Source organism: Cyrtonyx montezumae, unplaced genomic scaffold (assembly GCF_038088225.1).
Source record: "Cyrtonyx montezumae isolate F1298 unplaced genomic scaffold, pur_monq_1.0 scaffold_20, whole genome shotgun sequence".
NCBI lineage: Eukaryota > Metazoa > Chordata > Aves > Galliformes > Odontophoridae > Cyrtonyx > Cyrtonyx montezumae.
Genome location: NW_027071937.1, coordinates 6993213 through 7012904, shown reverse-complemented (window position 1 = coordinate 7012904; position 19692 = coordinate 6993213). Strand labels below are relative to the sequence as shown.

Below are 19692 nucleotides of genomic sequence, written 5' to 3'. Positions count from 1 at the left end.
GTCCTGTCCCCTCCCCTCCTGTCCCCTGCACAGGAACATGGTGATGAGGCAGCTTAATGGGGATTTCTCCCACACACAGCACTCAGGGCCCGGTGTTACCCCACTGAGAGCTCTCAGCAGGGCAGAGCATGGGAGAAGCAGAGTTGCCTCGCAGGAGAAAGTCAGCATCTTGTAGGGCATCGACAGGAGTAAGGCACTGAGCAAGCAGCTTGCCATCAATAAAGAAGCTGAGGATCTATAACAGAATTTCATAGCAGATAGCAACTAATTTACTGACTGGAGCTGTTCAGATAGTATTTGTGTGAATCCTTCAGCTTAAGGCAAATACTTTGAAGCTGACTGTTTCCTGAGGCTCATGGGAGTGTGGCTACATGTTCCAAAATGTCTAAGCACTCATTTGGCAAGTTAGTAATAACAACATCGTCATAAAGTCTCTGAAAGTGATTTTCAGACTGTCATCATTAATAGTGCTGTCTTAGCAGGGCCAGCTGAACCACAGCACACAGGCATCTCAGGCAGCAAAGCACAAAGGACAGATGCTTTCTTGTGGGGGAGCGTGTGGGCTGGAGTGGCATTTGCCTGCATTTTTCTCTTGGCCAGTGACTCCAGCCCAGCTCAATCCAGCTTTGGAGTCCAGGACACAGCTACAGCGAGAGCCCAGCGGAGGATTTCTCCTCTGCTTGCTGCGTCCCTCATGCATTGCTCTCCTGGTGGATCAAGGAGGCTTCAGCAGCCAGTCACGCTTCCCTCCCCAGAGCACCCTGCGTGACTCAACAGCAGCTCGCTGTGCTCGGGGGGTGATGCCGGGCACAAGACCTCCCTTTGCAATAACATCCAACCACACGCACAAACAAGCTGTTTGTTTTCCTTAGCGAGTGGCAGCAACGATTTTCCTCCTGGGCTCCTTCCCAGGCTCTCAGCAAGCAGCCAGGTGTCAGTGGGAGCAGTTGCTGCCTCGTGTGACAGAAATCTCAAGATTTGCAGTTGAACGGGCTCCAAGTGCAGCTAATAAGTCTGCGTAAGGAAATCTTAAAGTATTACCAGCGCTGCTTTTGCGATACACCCGAACGGCCAAAGAGGGAAATGAGGTTGGGTGGAAGAGGATTGCAAGTGGGCTGGCTTCAGGATTCAGAACAATCGTGGGGCTGTTGTGTGTTGCAGCAGAAAAGTGCTGTGAGCTCCAGCTATCCTTGCTTCTTAAGGTTTTGTAGTGCTCCCCTAGCATGGGGGGAAGGCCATAGTGGCTCCTGTTGGCACAGAGCATATAGGGTCTTCCTGCCACTGCCAGCAGCACAAAATATCCCTTCGCTGAAGTGTCAGAGCTCTGTGTTCTTGGAGGTGAATATCAAGTTTCTGAGCTGGGCTCTGTGAGGAAGCCAGAACTGCATCTGTCTGCAGTGCACGGATCGATCGCACCATTGCTGCACTTCATCCACTCTCCCATCCCAACGTGCTCCATCAGAGACCCAACCCAGGAAAGGTGGCCCCACAAAGCAGCTGCACTGCCAGGAGCTGCATGTGCCCAGCCATCATCGTCCCGTTGTGCAGGGAGCTGCCTCCTGCGAGACCCCTGGATGTCCTGCAGTACTCTGCGGCACCCACGTTCACTTCATTTCCGAGGTGTCTGCTTTATTTCATCAAAGGAAAATGTCACTGTGTATCCATAGGCGACTTGATTTGGAAAGGTCTGCCCGAGCTCTACGCAGTGGTGTTGTGTCTTTTCCGAGTGGAATATCCAGGAAGGAAAATAACCCTCGAATATTTTGCTGCAGCAGGAAATATCTCTGCCTCTGGCTTCTTCAGTACTAAAGAAGAGATTAGCAGATATCCTGGAAGCAGCCACATCGCTCACCCCGCTCCGGCTGCAGCCAAAGGTGAAGCTGTCAGAAATAAATGGGGCAGGTTGTGTGCTCGCTCAGCCCCCAGCCTTGTAGATCTGCTTTTGTGCTGGAAAGCCCTGGATACATTTCTCCTCATCTGTGGACACAAAAAGCAATGCTGGAGGTGCCGTTAAGTGACACAGGTCAGATCACACTCCCGCAGGAGCTGCTGAATTACAGCGAGGTCCAAGCGGACCTTCCGGGGGTTAACATGTGCAGCTCGCTCCGTTCCAAGAATGTGTAACTCTGAGACAATGCTTCTGCATTTTTGTGTCCCCCATTTTTTCCCTTTTTCTTTTCCTTTTTTATTTTTTTCCCCTTTTTTTTAAACTTGGACAAATAGTTATGTGGCGTGAGGCTTGTTGTGGTTGGAAGCATCCCTAAGTAAACAGCTGAGCTTAAAAATACTTCTTTTATTATTATTATTATTATTATTATTATTATTATTATTATTATTATTATTATTATTATTATTATTATTATTACTACTATTACTATTACTATTACTATTATTATTATTCTGTCTGGCCTTTAAAAAAAAAAAAGTAGTTATTACACAAAAGAAGACTGTGCTGAAGGCAGTCACTGTATCCTAGCTGAAAACAGGAAGCCACCCTGAGTGTCTGTCCCCGGCACATTGGCCATGCAGCTTGGACATTAAAAGCCTCATCAGAGGATGTGCCCTCTGCTATGAAGTAGGTCTCTTTATCTCTCTTTTTCTTTTTTTTTTTTTTTGTTTTAATAAGGTGGAAGGCTGCCTATCACAGATAAGTGTATATCCTGCATGTCTGCTTCCTGGTGCGTGCCAGACTTGATTCGTGTCGCTGGAGTTTTTCTGCCCTCGCTTTGAGCAGGTGGCTGTGGTGGGGAGGAGGCACTGCCCTGTGCCCTACCTGCTGCATCCTTTTGTCTGTGAACCTGGGGAAGGGGGCTGTATGAAACACTGTGCTTGGGCACCTTAAGACACAAGGGTAAATGAAACTCGTGTCATTTCTCTGGTGCAGCACACAATAGGTGCACAGTTGTTCCAGATCTTGAAGCCCAATTGCAGTAGGTAAGTTCTAGGAAACATACCAGCTTTGCCAATCTGTTTCTCTGACAAATCCCCCTTCACAGATGTCACAGAAATCTTCAGTAAATGGAAGATTTTGTTCTCCCACCAGCCTGAATCGAGGGCCTTGTGTTGGATGCCCCATCCCTGGAGATGCCCAAGGTCAGGCTGTTGGGGCTCTGAGCTCCGATGGAGCTTTGGGTGCCCCTGTTCATTGAAGGGATTGGGATCAGATGGCCTTTAAGGGTCCCTTCCAACTCAGACCACTCTGTGATTCTGTGACTGTGATTCTTGCTCTGATATTTTGGTGCCCTCGGTGCAGCTCTGACTGTCTGAACGAGCACATGCTCCCTGAGTTCAGCTCAGGATCCTTGAGCATCTGCTGTCATCCCCCAGAGCCGCTGTCTCCTGCTGCCAGGTGCTACGCCTGCAGATATTTTGCTGTTCTAGGTTTAAGTTGGATTTCCAGGCAACTGCTTTTTAATTTTTTGAAGTCATTTTTTCCTTGAGGACAAATCTGATTGACTTCACGTTCTCTTCCCCCATATATTATTTGAATCAGATTCCACACTAAAGTGAGAGGCCCCTGGTGTTGATGAATGCAGTCCATGGCACGGGTCCTCTTTAGCCAACACATCCCTGTGACCTTCATCAGGGCTTCACAGCCTACAGACCTTTGTGGAGCCAAAAATTAGATAATATTATCAAGGTCCTGGATGAATTTCAGGTTACAGCAGCCAAGAACAGATCAGAAAAGGCATTCTGCACCTCTACAGAAACAAATATGTTTGCTGCTGCCTACTAGAAATGCACATCCTGACGCTGCCCTCCTGGGCTTTGAGCCTGTAGGACTCTGTGGATTTAAGCAAGCAACGTTCAGACACTGTGGCAAGGGGAGAAGCCTGTTGTTTTTTATTTTGTGAGGCCAATCGTGGGAAGAAACGATGTGGTCATTTTCCAGTTTGCTTCTGAAAAGGTAAAGCCCAACTTCAAACCTGCTGAGCATCACAAGAGCGTGCTGAGAGTCAGCAGCCAGAGCCACGAGGAGCCGGCTGCTGTGGGTCAGCGGGACTTCTTCATCCCCTCCTCAGTGGCTGGGAAGGGTTCTGCCATCACTGCCAAGTAGGAAACCAACAGGCAGGAAATGCACCTCTCACCAGCTGTCCCTTCAGAGCACGGCTTCAGGGTGACTTGACAGCGCTGGGAGTCGCGAATCTTCCTCGGAAGAAAAATAAGGCCATGAAACCAATTTCCCTCATCGTTTTCACAGCACACCAATGTGAGTGGGTCCTGCAGGCAGGGGACGTGTGCTGCAGAGGGGCTGGTGACAGTGCAGCTCAGTCAGACTTTGTTAATCATTCAGGCAGTCTCCATTTAATTCAGACATCGCAGTCTCTGCATTCGGTTCCTCCCTCGGGTGTTGCAGGCTCCGAGCAGACAGATTTATTGGGGTCTTAAGCATAATCAAGAACAAATTAGCCTCTGTTAGGATCACACACTGGCCTGGATCACAGCTATTCAAGGGCTGCCTTCCCATCCATGTGAGCATGAATTAAGTCATCTGATTGGAGTAGGTCTTCAGTATTCTTTTATCCCAAACACATGATCTTATCAGAAGCCCATTACGTTTATCATTGCATTACGAGGGAACATTTGGAGCCAGTGCAGGACTATGTTGGCTATATAAATGTTGTGCTTACTTCAGTGCTTGTCGTGAAAAGAAGTCCAAGCTTCAGGGAGGCAAGGGAAGCGTGTGTGCCTAAAAACAGGCTGTGAGTTTCTGGCTGTGTTTGCATTGCTGGGTGTGTAAAAGGTGCGTGCATGTATCATCATTGATGTCAGTGTGGGCATGCAGCAGGATGTATTTGGGTGCCAGTGTGTCATTGTAAGTGTACATCTGACTGCTCACAGGCTGAGGGTTGGGTCTTTTTAATTCAGTAGATCTATCCCTTTATTTTATTTTTTTCTTTTTAAAGAAATAAGCCTCTTTTCATTAAGTGACATAGAAACTTCAAAAATAGGTATGTTCATGTGTTTAGATTTGTTTTTGAGGATTTTTGTTCACTGACCACAGGCTTTCCGGAGCTGAGCCTTTCTCAGAGGTGTCTGCTGAGGCTCTTATTCAAACTGGGACACATTGCTCTGCAGCATGCGAGCTGCTTTGCTTTATCCTGCAGTTCTGGAGCATGACAGAGATCTGCCCTATGCCTTGATATGTCTGTGCAGAGTAGGAGATGCAGAAAGATACAGTGAGGGAAGCAGATCTCCATTATATAGAGCTCTACCCCTTCCTCGGGCTGACCAGGCACACACCAAGCGTCTCCCCCACCACGTGGAAGATTAAGGTGCAACACAGCTGAGACCCTCAGGGCCCATGAGCAGTTCAAGCTCACATTACCAGTGTTGGTACCAGATGATGGGGAGCAAGGCCCTGCTGGCATTGGGGCCCCTGGGCAACATGGGAGGAAGGGCCGCAGGCCGTTCAGGCACTGCTGGGTTGCATTAGGGCCCATCTGCACGTCCACCCCAGCCTTCTCCTGCCATGGTGTAATGTCACACCCTGGGGAGCCATTGTCATCCTCTTTCTGCGAAGCGCTGCTCCTCCAAGCCCTTCAAGGTGTGTGGTACCTGCTCAGTGGCTCCCAGACATGTGAAGATTTTAAGATGTGATCTGTTAGGTCAAGAACTTTGGCCACCCCTGGAATATTACCTCAGACACAGAGCTGCGGTCACACTGCTGAACAGCTTCCAGGCTCACTTTTGCCAGCTCCAAGTGCTGGCCCAGTAAATAACACACTTCCCCACGCTTGTTCACGTACACAAGTTGGCTGCAGTGGTTGTGATGAAATGAAACTACGACATGGTTCTCCGGTAGGTTTCTCCATTCCTTCAAACCCACACTCACTAAAGGACATGGAATTTTGCACAGAGGATTGGGAGGAAGGGAGAGGAAAAGGAGAGAAAGTCATTAAATAATTGAATCGCAATAAACTGATTTTTTTTTTCTGGCTCGCGATGGTATTTCACTGAGTAAACTAGGAGGAAAAATAAACAGGGGATTTCATAGCTTGGAAGTAGCTCAAAATTGAGCAGCCGTTGGATTTTCTGACACCTAGCTTGAGATAGTCCTAAGCTACCGACAGGGATCTCCTTGGGGATCCTTTCCATCAGTCCAGCTCACAGCTCTGGCTAATTCCCTACCGTTTTTTCAGCAGTCTTATTTGCCAGACAAAAATACAACAGGCTGTCAGAATTGGGTACCTCTGGGGACTGGCAATGATAATACAATACAAAATAGGATACCAACAGGTCAAAGGTTTCCATTTCACAGAGTACTCTAATGACTGAAAGTCATTATTGCTATGCAGTCTGTTTGAAAAGAGTAGATGGATCTCAGTTCAGTTTTTAATGGGCCGGTGTTAGAGAAACAACCTCAAAAATTTGGCATCTTTGTTGGTAGTCTCATTAGAGAAGCCACAGAATAAATGGACGACGATAATAAAGTCTCCTGCTGCTTTTGATCCTTTCAGGTCAGATCTGAGTTACGTTGGTTGAAGACATGTGTGTATATGGCAAGCTCGCCCTCACACTATGCATACACTATCTGCTCTTTGGATAAACAGATCTGCTTGGCTCTTGGTCACTGTGGCTGTGAACTTGGCTGTTTTTGCCATTTCTAAATCCACAGATGCTGTTGTCAATGTTTTTCATATATCTTCTAAGAACAGAAAGGGAAGCACTGTAGACAAGACTTCTGTTGGCTTTTTTCCATCCAAGTCAGTGATATAACGCCAATACCCACATTCTCTTCCTATATGTTTTTGATGTCTACTTTCTTCTGTCCCCATCCTTTTAAATGGAGATAGACAAAACTAAGCAGAAAATTCATTATGTTAGTGAATACGTTGAGGGTTTTGCTCAATAGCAAAATTAACTGTTCTTGATGAGCTTCCTTAAAATCACCTTCTATTGGCCAGAAGGGACCAATGCTTTCACTTCCCAGTGCTCTGGACCAGCAGATGCACCATTACTGATGTCACCATATCCCAGCAACTAGGCCACAAACGTGTAACTGTTTTATGATGTCTCCTCTTTGGTTTCTCCTGGCAGATGAACCCAGCAGGTGTTATTTCCATGACGGTGATGGAGTGTGTGAGGAATTTGAGCAAATGACCAGCATCAAAGACTGTGGTGTTTACACTCCCAAAGGCTTCCTGGATCAGTGGGCTTCCAACGTCTCCGTCTCCCACCACAGTGACCAGCAGTGCCCAGGCTGGGTGGTCATCGGTCAGCCAGCAGCAACCCAGGTAAGGGAAGCAGACTCTGTTACCTCCCCTTGAAAGTGCAGTCCATCGAGGACATTTACGAATGTATCGAGATGGTCAGCACTCACGGGTTATGTTACCTCTGTCAGCTAACTTAGTGCTTCACCGAGGAAGATGATGAACATTGTCCTCTTTCTGAGTGCCGTTCAGTAGTGGTGGAGCTGAATTTCAGTTCCAGTCGTCCACCTGAAAACTGGCTGAAGTTGTGCTTGGCGTGGCTCAGTAAGCTGTGTAGCAGTCACCTCTAGCAAATTATCACCACCCAAAAGACTACACAGGCTCTTATGTGCCAGCACAGGGTTCTGTCCTGTGGCAATGAGTTCTGAAGGCTAATGCAGAATAATACAAAAGAGTGTTCTTTCTTTTTTAATAGTTTTGTGTTTTCTGCCTCCTGGTTTCACAAAAGCACCCTATTGTTCTATTCTGAGAAAGGTCCTTTCCATTCCCAAAGCCATTCATTAGCTTTAACCCCTTTCTTACATGTCTTCTTTGTAACATAAATAGCTCCAGTTACCATAACTTTACCTTTTGTCTCTCTGAGAGAATTAGATCCAAATGAGTTCAAAAAGACATAAAATAAATGCCTAGAAAACAGTGCTATACACGATACAGATGCTACAGTCCAGATGCAACCCTCTGATTCAAGAAAGCTGACATTGCTAGTTGGGGTTTTCTTTTGAGAATACAGCAAGAAAAGGAGCATCGTATACAAGAGCTACTTTGTGTATCCTCCCTTCAGCATCCACCATTGTCCCCTGCTAGGCAGAGCAGCGAATCAGATGGACTTCGGGTTCGATGCAGCCCAGTTGTTCTTGCAGTCTAGTTACCTGGGAGGTGCCCTGGGTGGGCAGTGCAGACAGGAACACAGTGTCACAGATACAACAGGCGGATTTCTCTGTGAATAGTAAATGCTAAACATTTCCCCTTGGCTTGCAAGACTAAAAATCTTTATCCAAGAGATTTGGCCTTGTTCGCATTGCACAAGTCTGTTACAAATTAATGACCAGGTCAGTTCTAGGCGTCTGAAGCGTGGTTAGCTGGCACAGTACCAAGGCGGAATCTTGAGCCCAGTACTGCCTTTTTGTCATGGTCTCATTTATTATTTCACACTGGAAATGGAACTTTCTTCTGGACCCCTACCAATGCCTCCGTAACTTCGTTCTGATTGGAGCTCCGTGGGCTGTAGTACCAAAGCCTGCTGTCTCCAGCTCAGGTGCTGCTGAGTGCACGTGTCCCCGAGCCCTGTGTCCCCATCCCACTGTGATTTCCCACCCTCATTTTCTCTTCATGTGCTGGCAGGAATGCCACTGCTGTGCAGTAGGCAGCGTACGGTCACGCGGTGGAGAACAGCACCATGCACACACACACAGCAGAAAGCCCTGCTGGGCCGCCGCAGCTCAGGCGCGTTTGTTGTACCCAGAAGAGATGAAGTTGTCACAGCCTTGTTAAGGAAAAAACAACAAAACCAAGCCGTCGTATTTATAGGCAGAGCACTAGCATATCTCACACTGGCGGAGTGAATGGCAGCATGCCTCCTGTTATTGGCTGGCCCCTGGGGAGATAACAGTGTGCTATTTACTTCCAGCAAAAGGAATTTTTGCTTTAGCTCAGCTGGTTGTGTTACACCAGCGCGGGCACACGGGGTTCATTGACCTTTTTAATCATATATATGTTGGGAAAGTCTTTGTTTTCGGCAGGAACAAGGCAGACTTGAAGCTTGTGGAGGAGCACCTGACTTGTGGGGAGGTTAGGTGGGGCAGCAGGTCATCACTCTGTTAGCTAGCGGACTGCTTGAGATGAAAATTAACCCGAGATCTCCTCTAATCACCATGTGTAATGATCACTGGTGTGTAAACATGTTTGGCTTCATTATCTGCGCAAGCACTGAGCCTTAGGGGGTTTTGTATTGACGGAAGGAGCACCTCTCTTTACCCAGATATCTTTCTGAGTAGGTTGTGTGCTTGCTGGTGTTGTGCAAACTTTTCATGTTGTTGCTGGGTAGTTTCCTGATTAATCAGAGTGGCATTTGCGTTGGCATCTCATCAGGAATGCCATGAAAGATATGTTTGAGTGCAGTGCACAGTAATGTACAGAATACATAAACTGCTTGTTTGTTAGCCATCCCTGTTCCTCATAATTGCCTGGCACTCTCAAAGTGCTTGAAAGCATTTTAAGGATGTATTTCCCAATTTAAAATGTTTTCTCATCCTCCCTCATCTCGAGACCCATTACTTTGCATGACTGTATTTCTTAGTTTTGCTCAGCCTGTTTCCGAGCACCTCGTTGCTTGCTGTGGTGCATCTCAGCCGTATCTACTTATTTACTCCTATTTACTCCTGGAGGGTTGTTTATAAGCAAAAGCTGGAGTGCACTTTCTTGATGTCGCAGGATTCCTTTTGCAGATTGAGCACTCCAGGCCTGTTTGCATAGCTTCTGAAGACAATGCCTGTTTCTCGTTGTTTAGAAACAGGACGTGTGCCTTTGCTGGTTGTTTTGAGGTGGCTGTTAGGTGCAGCATCGTTACTTGTTAGCATGAGCTGAATGGCAGCGTACTGAGGGAGGAGAAAAAAGTTCACAGGATAAGATTTGTTTTGAACAACAAAATGCTCGCAAAGAATGACACGCTCTTGGCAAACAGATAAACATTTGAAAGATGGAAAGGTCAAAGAGCCCCCCCTTCAAACGATCGTTCTTTCTGCAGAAGCAAGGCTGACAGACGGCCACTTCTCCTTTCCTGGCAGCCTCTCTTCAGTGCAGATTAAGAAATACTCTCAGTACTGACAGCATCATATTTAAAGCCAGAGAAGACTACTCAGCAACATCACACCGGCACAGAAATGCAAGCACCAGTGCAGGGTATTTTTACAGCTTGATTTCTAATCTGGCACCCTCGGCAGGTCCTCATTACCTGTTATCAGCTGCAGGAGGCATTCAGCAATAAGGGCTGTGCACGCTCCTGGGCTGCTCTTTTCCCTCCTGCTCTTGCTGTGAGTTTGTAAACAGCCTCTCCTTGCCATCCGCCGTGCATGAAATATTATCGGTGTTGATGGACTGGTTGTGTGGGGTTTTCTGCAGCTCTGTTTATTTCTCAGGGCTTTTCTTGTGCTAAAGATTATTGATGCTAGCATTAAGTCATCAGCTGGTGTACGCTGGCAAGGACTACAAAAAGGCAGTAGCTCTGGGCAGATTTATACTCGCTGAAGGACAGATCCAGTCGGCATAAATAGCCAGACAAAGGGCACTCTGACTGATCTGTTTTGTGAATAGCTGCCACTACTGGAAGTCCCCTGAGACTTGTTTCCCCAACCAGTTCCTACCCAGCCAGGGTCAGGCTTCTTGTCACCAGCAGGAGGGGGAGGACGTGGCCTCCCAACACCAAGTAAAGCACTCCTGAGCCAAGCAGAGTGTGAGCTTGGAAAGCCATCCATTGGTCTGCATGGCCAATCCCAGCTGTACCATTACTGGTGAAGCTGCATCAGTGAGGACTGTGAAGTAGGAATGTGTGGTGCGTGGGCACTGTGACAGGATGGCTGTCCTGTAGAATTCCAGAAATCGGGATCTTGCTGTGGCCTTGGTGGACTCAATCTGCATGCCCTCACTGCTCACTGGTTGTAGTGGCCATGGTTGGAGTGATCTGGGAAGTCATGCCATTGCTCCGTTCCTCTGGTTGGTGGCTCTCTGCTTCTGGAGAATGGCTTATCTGTAGTTTCTCTATGGCCTTTATAGTTGAGGAGCATAGAAAGGGACTGATGGATCTTTAGGTCACCTTGCTGTGCTCAAGATTTGAAACTTGGTGTTTATATTGGTGATTCCAAGGAACAGTCCCACAGCAGTTTTGTCTTTCATTGTGTTTCCTCCCAGTTGCATAGAAGCTGTTTAGTTCAAGTCACAATATATGAATATAGTGTATTTATACCTGTGCCATTGTCAATACTGGCTTTTCCCCTGTGCAGGAAGAACTGCACATCTTAGGCATGGCTTATGAAAGTGGGGCTGTTTTCTGAGGCTGCTGGGTGTGCAGATCCCGGGATTCATTTTTCTTCCCACACTAACACACCCTGTTCTCCCCCTGGGTACCCCACAGGGGCTGTTATGGAGTAAGAAGCTGTGGAAGAGGATTCTTATTACATGTTTCCCACAAATAGAGGCCCCCTCCTGCCCCTATTGCAGTTCCCACAATTGCACTCATCCAGACTCACTGCAACAAACATAGTCTTCAGCTGTCCATAGAAAGATGTCTAGAGTTGCAGTATACTGGAACTTTCCAACAAAAAACAAAGCCAAGAGCACAGAAATATTTTGAATACTGGAAGGAGCAGCACGGCAGAGTGAAAGCTTCAAGGCTGGTAAGAAAATACTGTGACAAAATTGAAGAGGAAAATGATGAAGTTCTCTGCCACACGGTTTTACTTTGACTAATAAATATAACTCTGAAGATAATTCCCCAAAGATCCCGTAAAGCCAGCAAGTAGGGCAATCTTGAACAGGAGTGGGGAGAGAGGAAACCTGCAACTTTTAATGGAGAAGCCATTCCTTTCCTTTGGGGTGATCTTGCTGAGAAGAGGGAGGGTGTCTGTCTGTCGGCTCTGCAAGTGGCCCTTTTTGAACTTCCCCATTCACAGCCAAGTCCTGTTGCTCTTCAATGGTAAGAGTTTTATTGTGGTTGGTGGAAGACAAAAAAAAAATCCCCATTTTTAATAAGATGATTTGCTTTGCAAATGTCTTTGTTATTTATAGCTGAGCCAGGCTTTGAACTGCTGATCTCTGGAGGTTGAGTACAAAATCCGCTAAGAAAAACCATTAATGGAGGAACCATGAGCGATCAGAGACCAGTTCTGGAAAAAGATGAACTGGACACTGCACAGGCTGTCGCAAGAGGAATGTAGCTTTGCTGTATTTGTCTGAGCATATTTCCAGGGCTGGCTGATGCACTGTAGTTTAGAGAATTTCCAAGTCAAAAATTTGTTCAAGGGAACCCAAGACTTAGTCTTCCTTTCAGCCTTCCCCCAGATACTACGGAGCCTCCTCCTTCATCAGGAGCTGGGCAGTACACCCTGAGCCTGGCCCAAAAATCGGGTGAGGTCAGGCAGGGGAACTCTGGGGAGCACACCCGCCTTGTCTTGAGTGGTGGTGTATTTCATAACTTTTCAGTGAATAGGGATTGATTAAGCCTTTTCACAGCCACATTCTCTGCTTTCCAATCTATTTAATAGAGGTGAAAACCAGGGAACAGAAATGTAAAGCTGCTGTTTGAGTATTGAACCTTGCTTTCCCAAAGAGACATTGCAGGCACTGGGCATTGTTGGGCCCAGGTGTCCCCAGGATCAGGAATTTCAGAAGATCTTGAAAGGGCAATATTCGTATCTTGGATAAGAAGAAAACTGCTCAGGGCCAGCTGTCATCCTGTGTCTGGGGACACAGACCTGAAGAGGTCCTGGGGTCAACACATCCACTGCATTTTAGGTCTTTCAGCCACTCCACTTCATCCTGTTTGTGAATTAACCAGATTTTATCCTCACAGTTTGGCCTTTTTTTTCCCACTATAAACCTACTGTTCCACCAACTTCTTGCTCTAATAGCTAGAGGCCTTGTTTCCCACATTTGTTAATTGGAAAGCTGCAACTTTTTTGCCAGACTAGATGATGTTCTTTGCCTGGGGAGCTCCACTGGTCCTTCTTCACGTTTGCATTGCTGCTTTACCTCATTGGAGGATGCAGGCCATGCAGAGGTGTGGTGCTCACATCTGTGCTATGGCTTCTGCTCAGAAATAATCTCAGTTTCTGAAGAAAGGAGAAAAAAAAGAGAGTAAAATGGGATAGCTTGAAAGAAGACTCAGTTACAGAGAGATGGCTGAGAAAGGGCATTACCCTTAAAGGTGATCCAGAGCTGGCAGGAGAACGGGTGCTGCCCAGCACCTGGCTGCCTGTTTCCTGCTGTGATGAACAGTGGATCCCTCCCTCTCACCTCTGCATCCCATCTGCCAGTGCTCCTCTGCTCACAGCAGTAGTACCAGCAGACCCCATGCCTGATGTCGTAGCCTCTGACTGATTTGTGTTAGGGGAGGACAGAGAGAACACAATGAGATGTCAGAGGAGATTCCAAGCAATTTTGCCTAACACTCAAGGGATTTTTTTTTCTTTCCAGTCCCCTCCCCCACTAGTTTTTAGAATAATTTTTCAAGAACACATATGCAAGTCATCTAAGGGAAAAGAACAGTGAGTACCAGGGGCTGGTACACTGTGTTCCCTTTGTGTACAGTACAGAAAATAGATAAAAGAAACAAAGGATGATGCAGAGAGCAAAGCAGGGATCAGTACTCTCCGAGAGGTTCGATCTGACCTTTTCAGAGATGAAGGTCAAACCAAAAATCCTCAGGTGCCAGAAACTGGTGCTGTCTCTTCCCAGGATGAGAAAACGTGTACCATTAACTAAAGGAGAGCAGAATTCCATCCCATTTGTTGTTGCTAGAGACAAGGAGAAGAAAGGCAAGAAAGGAATATTGTCTTGGATAATAATAAGGATTATGTGCTTCTTTAGGAAGTAACTTACCATTTTATGATCATATCTGCTGTACACCCAGCCACCCACCCAGATTACACGCTGTAATTGAAAACAGCTCGGACCCCCCGGCATCAGCGAGCTGGAAAGCCGGACCCCTCAACCACGGCGGTGCTCGTTAGCATGCACTGCTCTGAAAGGAGACCCCCCTCCTCGGCCCTTGCCCCTCAACCTGCCAGTCTCTCTGTCTGCTGCTGCTGCTCACCATCCTTTAGATGCAGAGCATGTCCAGCCATAAGCGTGGGATAGCTCTCCTGCATCCCATCCGGGTTGTTTGTCTTGGGTCCCTCTCCATTCAGAGCAGAATGATTTTGCATAAATGCATCGACACGTCTGCTTTGTTCATGCATGAAGGGTTCTCGGCATTTCTCATCCCACCCCCGCCCTGGCTGTCTTCTCCCTACCCCCCCTGGCATGTAGCTTCTCCAGCTTTTCCATGATTTCCCTGTGCAACAGCAAACAAACCTGCGTGAAGGACTGCCAGTCAGTCGAGCACAGTTAAAAATATGCAGTCAATTATTTTGGATGGAATTAAAACATGATCGGAAGGAGAGGATGGAAAAGCGTGCCGGAGTGAAACCGTAACGTCCTTTACTATGTAATTTGGTTTCATGTTCTGCACAAGAAAACATGTAAAATATGTAAACAGAGCTCTCCAAGATTGTAATGTAGCTACAAAGCCACAGATAGACAGGCAGGCAGGGTGCTATTCTTCAGCAGAACGGAATGCCATCCTCAAAACCACACGATCATTTCTTTAAGCCTGAAAGTAAACTTTCTCATGCCAGTAGCAGGGAATTTATTTTTTCTTTTAAATGGAGGATTGTCTGCACTACTTGTTCAGAGTTCTGTAGGCATTTTCACCCACATTGTCATAAGAAACCTCATATTTTGAATGCCACTCAGTTTTGGGGTGTTCATCTTAAGATGTCTCTATAAGGCATGATTTTCAGAGGAAAATGCTTACCCAGCCCTGTCCTGAAGGCATGCCATATTAGAAAGTCCCTCAAGCCAATCCCTCTGTCCCCACCTGAAAATAAATAACTTTTGAAAATAAAAAAAAAAAATCCCTAAGCTGGGGCCCCCTTGGATAAACTCTTGGGTTGCTCCCATTGTGTGGGTCACGCTGCCTTAGTTGGAGCTGTAGTTGTTGAAGAACCCCAAATTAATGCTCTTTTTTGGGGGGGAAATGTTGCCTGGAACATTTAAGAATCTCTATTTCCTTTGAGGCCTTTGCAGTGGTGGCTCTGGTGAGCAGACACAATTTGACCACCTTGTACTCCCACTGGTTCCTAATGAGCCAGGTGCTTTCAAAGACCCCATTTAACCCTTCTCCTCACCTTTCTCCATCCAGATATCTTTGTAAACCACCTTCTGGCAAAGCAGACCTTTTTGTGGGGCACTGCACTGTGTTCACAGTGTGACCTTCACCCACTAGAAGAGGAAGGCATCACTGTATGGAAGCTTTTGTTTGTCCTAGTGGTTGTTTCTGGTGGGAAAGGCTGTGTTTTCCTGACGGGTGGTGAGGCTGAAGAAGCTGTGAGCTTCCCACACAGGTGATGCTCATCCTTCAGACCCCATGGCAGCATGAAAGCAACAGGGACACAAGTGGTCTCCTGGTTTGATCTGCTGGAGCTTGGGGTTCCTCAGAACAACCAGGTCTGCGTTGGAGTTGCAGGGAGGTGGTGGGCATCCCCAGACACCTGCACCCACAGCTCTGTGTGGCTGCAGATGTGCATGGACTGCAGGGCCCAGCTCACCCCGAGGAATTTGACTGTGTGGCAGCAGCTCCATGACCTCAGCTTTCCAATGGGAAAAGCTCAGGGAAGCAATTGGGGACCCTGTGATTTGCATACCACAGGCCGTACCTCCAGGTATTAAGCAAAAAAAGCTTCAGACTAGTTTAATCTTAACTAATGAATGCACTTTGAGGTGGAGCTGGGGAGATAGGTAGGGAATCAAGGGGCTGGCTGGAGTGTAGGTGCAGCCAGCTTGCTGTGCTGACGCAGCCTGGGAGCCCTGCTGTTGTTTTCCCCTTGCTGCTCTGCTTGGAGCCTCTTCCCAATGCATCATCTCCCAAGATGTGACCAATTAAAGCCTGCTGACAGGCAGGAGCAGACCTCTACCCTTGGGAATGGAGGCATATGGATGTCTTCATATAGGGGAGGGCAACGACTGGGTGTCTGGGAGCTCAGCAAGGACAGCTGATCTGCACTGAGAGAGAAAAGGAGATGGGGATGGGGGGCTTGGCACCCCCACTTCTCCTTGCCTGTGGAAGTGCTGCTTTGTGAAGGTTACGTGCGGTTTGTGCAGCGTGTTTACATGTCCCTAACCCTAAACAAAGCTGAAAAGCATGACTTCCAACTCTGGAAATAAAAAGCGCTGGAAACCCCTGGTTTTCTGCACATGAGAAAGTTTTGTTCTTTAAACACACAGATGTTTTCAAAAGAAAAATCACTCTTCTGACCTTTCCTGAATGCGATCATGTGGTCGGAGCTGACATTAACCACTGCTGGGCTGCTCGCTGTGGCTGCAGAAGCTCAGCAGTGTCCTTATTGCTCTGGTGGCACCTGTCCTGCACCTCATGGCAGCTGCCACCTTGGTTTTTGATCCTATTTGTCTATCTTCGTATCAGAAGCGCTGCCCAAGTGCTTCTGAGCATCTCTGCGTGCCCACACTCTGAACAGGTGAAGCTGAAGTTCTTCAGGATTTGTTGTTTGTTGCTTTCGGGGCTTTGTCCAGCACCCTGTGTGCTTCCTTCGTCCGAGTAAATTTATGGGACCCGCTGTAGGTAGGAAGGAGGGGATGTTGTGGAGCAGACTGTGACAAGCTCGGTCCTGCGTTGCCTTGCAGGAGTGCCAAGCTAGCAAAACTACAATGGACCCAGTGAGACAAATCCACCAATACAACAATACAAAACTACGTTTAAGATCCTCCCAGTACGTGGCACGCATTCTGCCTTTAACAGCTTGATTTCCTGGTGCCAGCTGCTCTCAAATGAAATGCTCCAGTCAAAGAGGAATAAAAAAAAAAAAAAAGAAAAAGAAAAAGAAAGAAAGCCTTTTGCTCAGTGGTAAAAGCGTATGGGATGGGATTGTTTTGCTTCTCTGCAGCCCCCCCATGGGCAGCCTTGGCCTGCAGTGCAGTGCAGCCCTTGGGGCAGTGGACTGGGCTGGTTCAAGTTAGAGACAGGCAGTTCTGGAGCCTGAGCATGCAGCCAACAATAACGTTCTGGCTACTGTATTTGTTTAACCTCTCTCTCCAGTGGATGGATATACAGTCTGCTAAAGCACTTATCAGTCTATAATGCCTTCACACGTTGGTGAGCAACAATGTGGAAGTTGTAGGCAGAGCTTTCGCTGCAGGTTGGAAGTGTCAATTAACTTTAATGAGGCTGATGTTTGCAGAAGTGGAGTATGAGGTCTTGTTTGTTTGCTGTTTCTTCATGCTGTTTGTCCAGCAGGTCGTGCTTGGCTGCTGTTTCTAACGGTGGACATATTTAGAAGTCTGAACCTAATAGAAGAGTGCAAGTCAGGGCTAAGAATTAATCCTTCCAGGTGAAACCCTGCCTGGTTTAACCCTCCCAGCACTGGGAGCAAGGTGCTGCTGTTTGAGAGCAGCACCCGTGTGTCCTGCCACTGTGCTGAAGGAAGAGCAAGCTGCTGGTATGAATGAACAGGAGCACATGGCAGGAAAATGGTTCAGTTATGTGTTCTTGTGCCTGGTATAAGGCTGTGCTCTGTTGCTGTGCACTTCGACTTATCGCTTGCCTTTGCACCCATTCAGAGTGCATTGCTCAATGGCAAACAGTGCTAATTGCCCCCTTGAGCTCCAAGTGGTAGCATACACTTCCGAGCCTGCGCAAAAGATGAGTTGATGATTTAATCCCTTCTTTTTCTCGCTCTTTTTCTATTGTTTCTGGCCCTGGATCAACTGATGTTTTGGGGGTGATCTTTTGAACTATGCAGAGATCATCTGGTTGGGGTTTTGTTGTAAAGGTAAAACTCCATATTGTTTTTTTCCACAGGTCCAGCTAGCATCCTATGTATTTTGATTACACCTGGCTAGATGTCAAAGCCAGTGTGGGTTTGGGAGAGGGCCAGTCAGAGCTGATTTACAGTTTTTTTAGGTATACCATGTGAAGTTTATGGTATTGTGTGATTTTGATTTTAACTCACTTGTTTTAAATGAAGTTTGCTTTGAATTTGGAGATAACAGAAATTCAAAGGAAAGCTGAAAGAGTGCAGGTCTGCGTGATTTAAAAACTGAAGGGCATTGCTTATATGGACTCTGGAAGTGAAATAACTGCATTCTTTGAGAGAGCTGAAGTTAATAACACACGTTGGATGCACATGCAGTCTGGGCCATCATCTCATGGAAATCCCTTCAGCTCTCGCTTGCTTTCCTGAAATTAAGTCAACTTACATGACAAAATAAAATAGCCCTTGCATCTCCTGCTCATTTCTGAATGGGAGCCCTGTGTTACATCCAGTACTCTACCCTGAGAAATTTCCCTTTGGTAATGAACACTATCATTTTTTACTGTGTAAGTAGAGGAATTTATCATCCTGTCATACTGCAAGCAAACTACAGATGCCAGCATTGGTATTTCCACGCACTTAAAGGTCATTTCTCAATTAATAAAAAATCCAGCCAAACCTTCAGCTGAAAATTGTGGTTCTTTGTTAAGAAAACTGTAGTAACAGGCTAATTGAATGCCAGGTCTGCAAGTTTCAGACACCATCAGCTGCTCCCAATTCAAATGGGAAGGGGCTGTGCTGAAACTGGACACAGCAACTGGCAGAAGGGCTTTATTCCATCCTGTATGAGACACAGTCTGCCTTCCAGTCCCACTGCCAAATCCTGTTCTTCATTACACAGGTAAAATTGACAGAAGTGATTTCCTCTTATTTCTGAGCCAACTGAATCTGAGAGTCGTACAGCATGAGTGTGTTACCCCAGGAGTTTCAAGCTTCCAGTTGATAAAGCTTTTCTGTTGATCACCTGCCTGCATGCCTTTGTCCCAGAGAAAAACAACCATACTACAGTTACTTCTCTTTTGCCTTCAGGCCTGTAAGTACCCCAGTGAAAACAGGCAAAAGCAGGCAAGAGCACGAAACTTACTCAGACTGCATTTTCAAACTCATTCATTACCACTTTAAAAGCACCAGTGCTGAACAGTTGTACAAATCAGACACAGAGGACCAGGAGAGGTTTGGAGTAGAAGCTGCAGTTTATAAATATTGGAGGTAAGGGAGTGTTACTGTTTAGGATGAGGAAGAAGATTACAGGGCAGGAAGGCTCCTGAAAGAGAGAGGACACAAATCCCATTATGATATGCTTGTGACGAGTGCTACTGAATCTGTTTTGGTTTTCTTTCTTGCTTTTACAACAGCAGAGTGTTGTAAATCCATGGTTCCTGCACTGAAAAGTAATGCACAGATACCAGTTTCGATAAAGTAACTTTGAATGTTTTCCTTAAATTTAGGAGGCCAACATGAAATGACCCCATCCTGACCAGAGCTGGTGGAGTCACCATTGCTGGAGATGTTCAATGAAAGGGCAGATGTTGCACTGTGACATGGTCAGAGCAGTCACAGACACGGGTTGGTGGTTGGACTAGCTGATCTTATTGGTTTTTTCAACCTTAATGATTCTATGATTTTCTGATTCAGCTGCTGACTTGATTCTTCTGACAGGACAAATCCAGAAAGGTGGAAATATCACATCCAGAATGCTAGCGAGGAGGTTTGTCCTACAGTATGTCTGATTAGGACCTAGAAGAAAACCCAGGGCAAAATGTCTGAGGTCCCATAGCTCAGGCTATTTGTATACAATTTCCATCTGAGCTGTGAGCTCTAGGGGTTTGAAATGGTCT

The 19692-nt window shown here is 46.7% G+C and overlaps 1 protein-coding gene across 1 annotated transcript in view; it reads left to right on the top strand.

Annotated features, from left to right (window-relative positions):
- PAPPA (pappalysin 1) overlaps positions 1-19692 on the top strand; it is a 169100-nt gene that overhangs the window by 92887 nt on the left and 56521 nt on the right. Inside the window, exon 10 of the mRNA XM_065737615.1 lies at positions 7042-7238. Coding sequence (XP_065593687.1) covers positions 7042-7238 — 197 coding nt within the window. The remainder of the gene's footprint in view (positions 1-7041; positions 7239-19692) is intronic.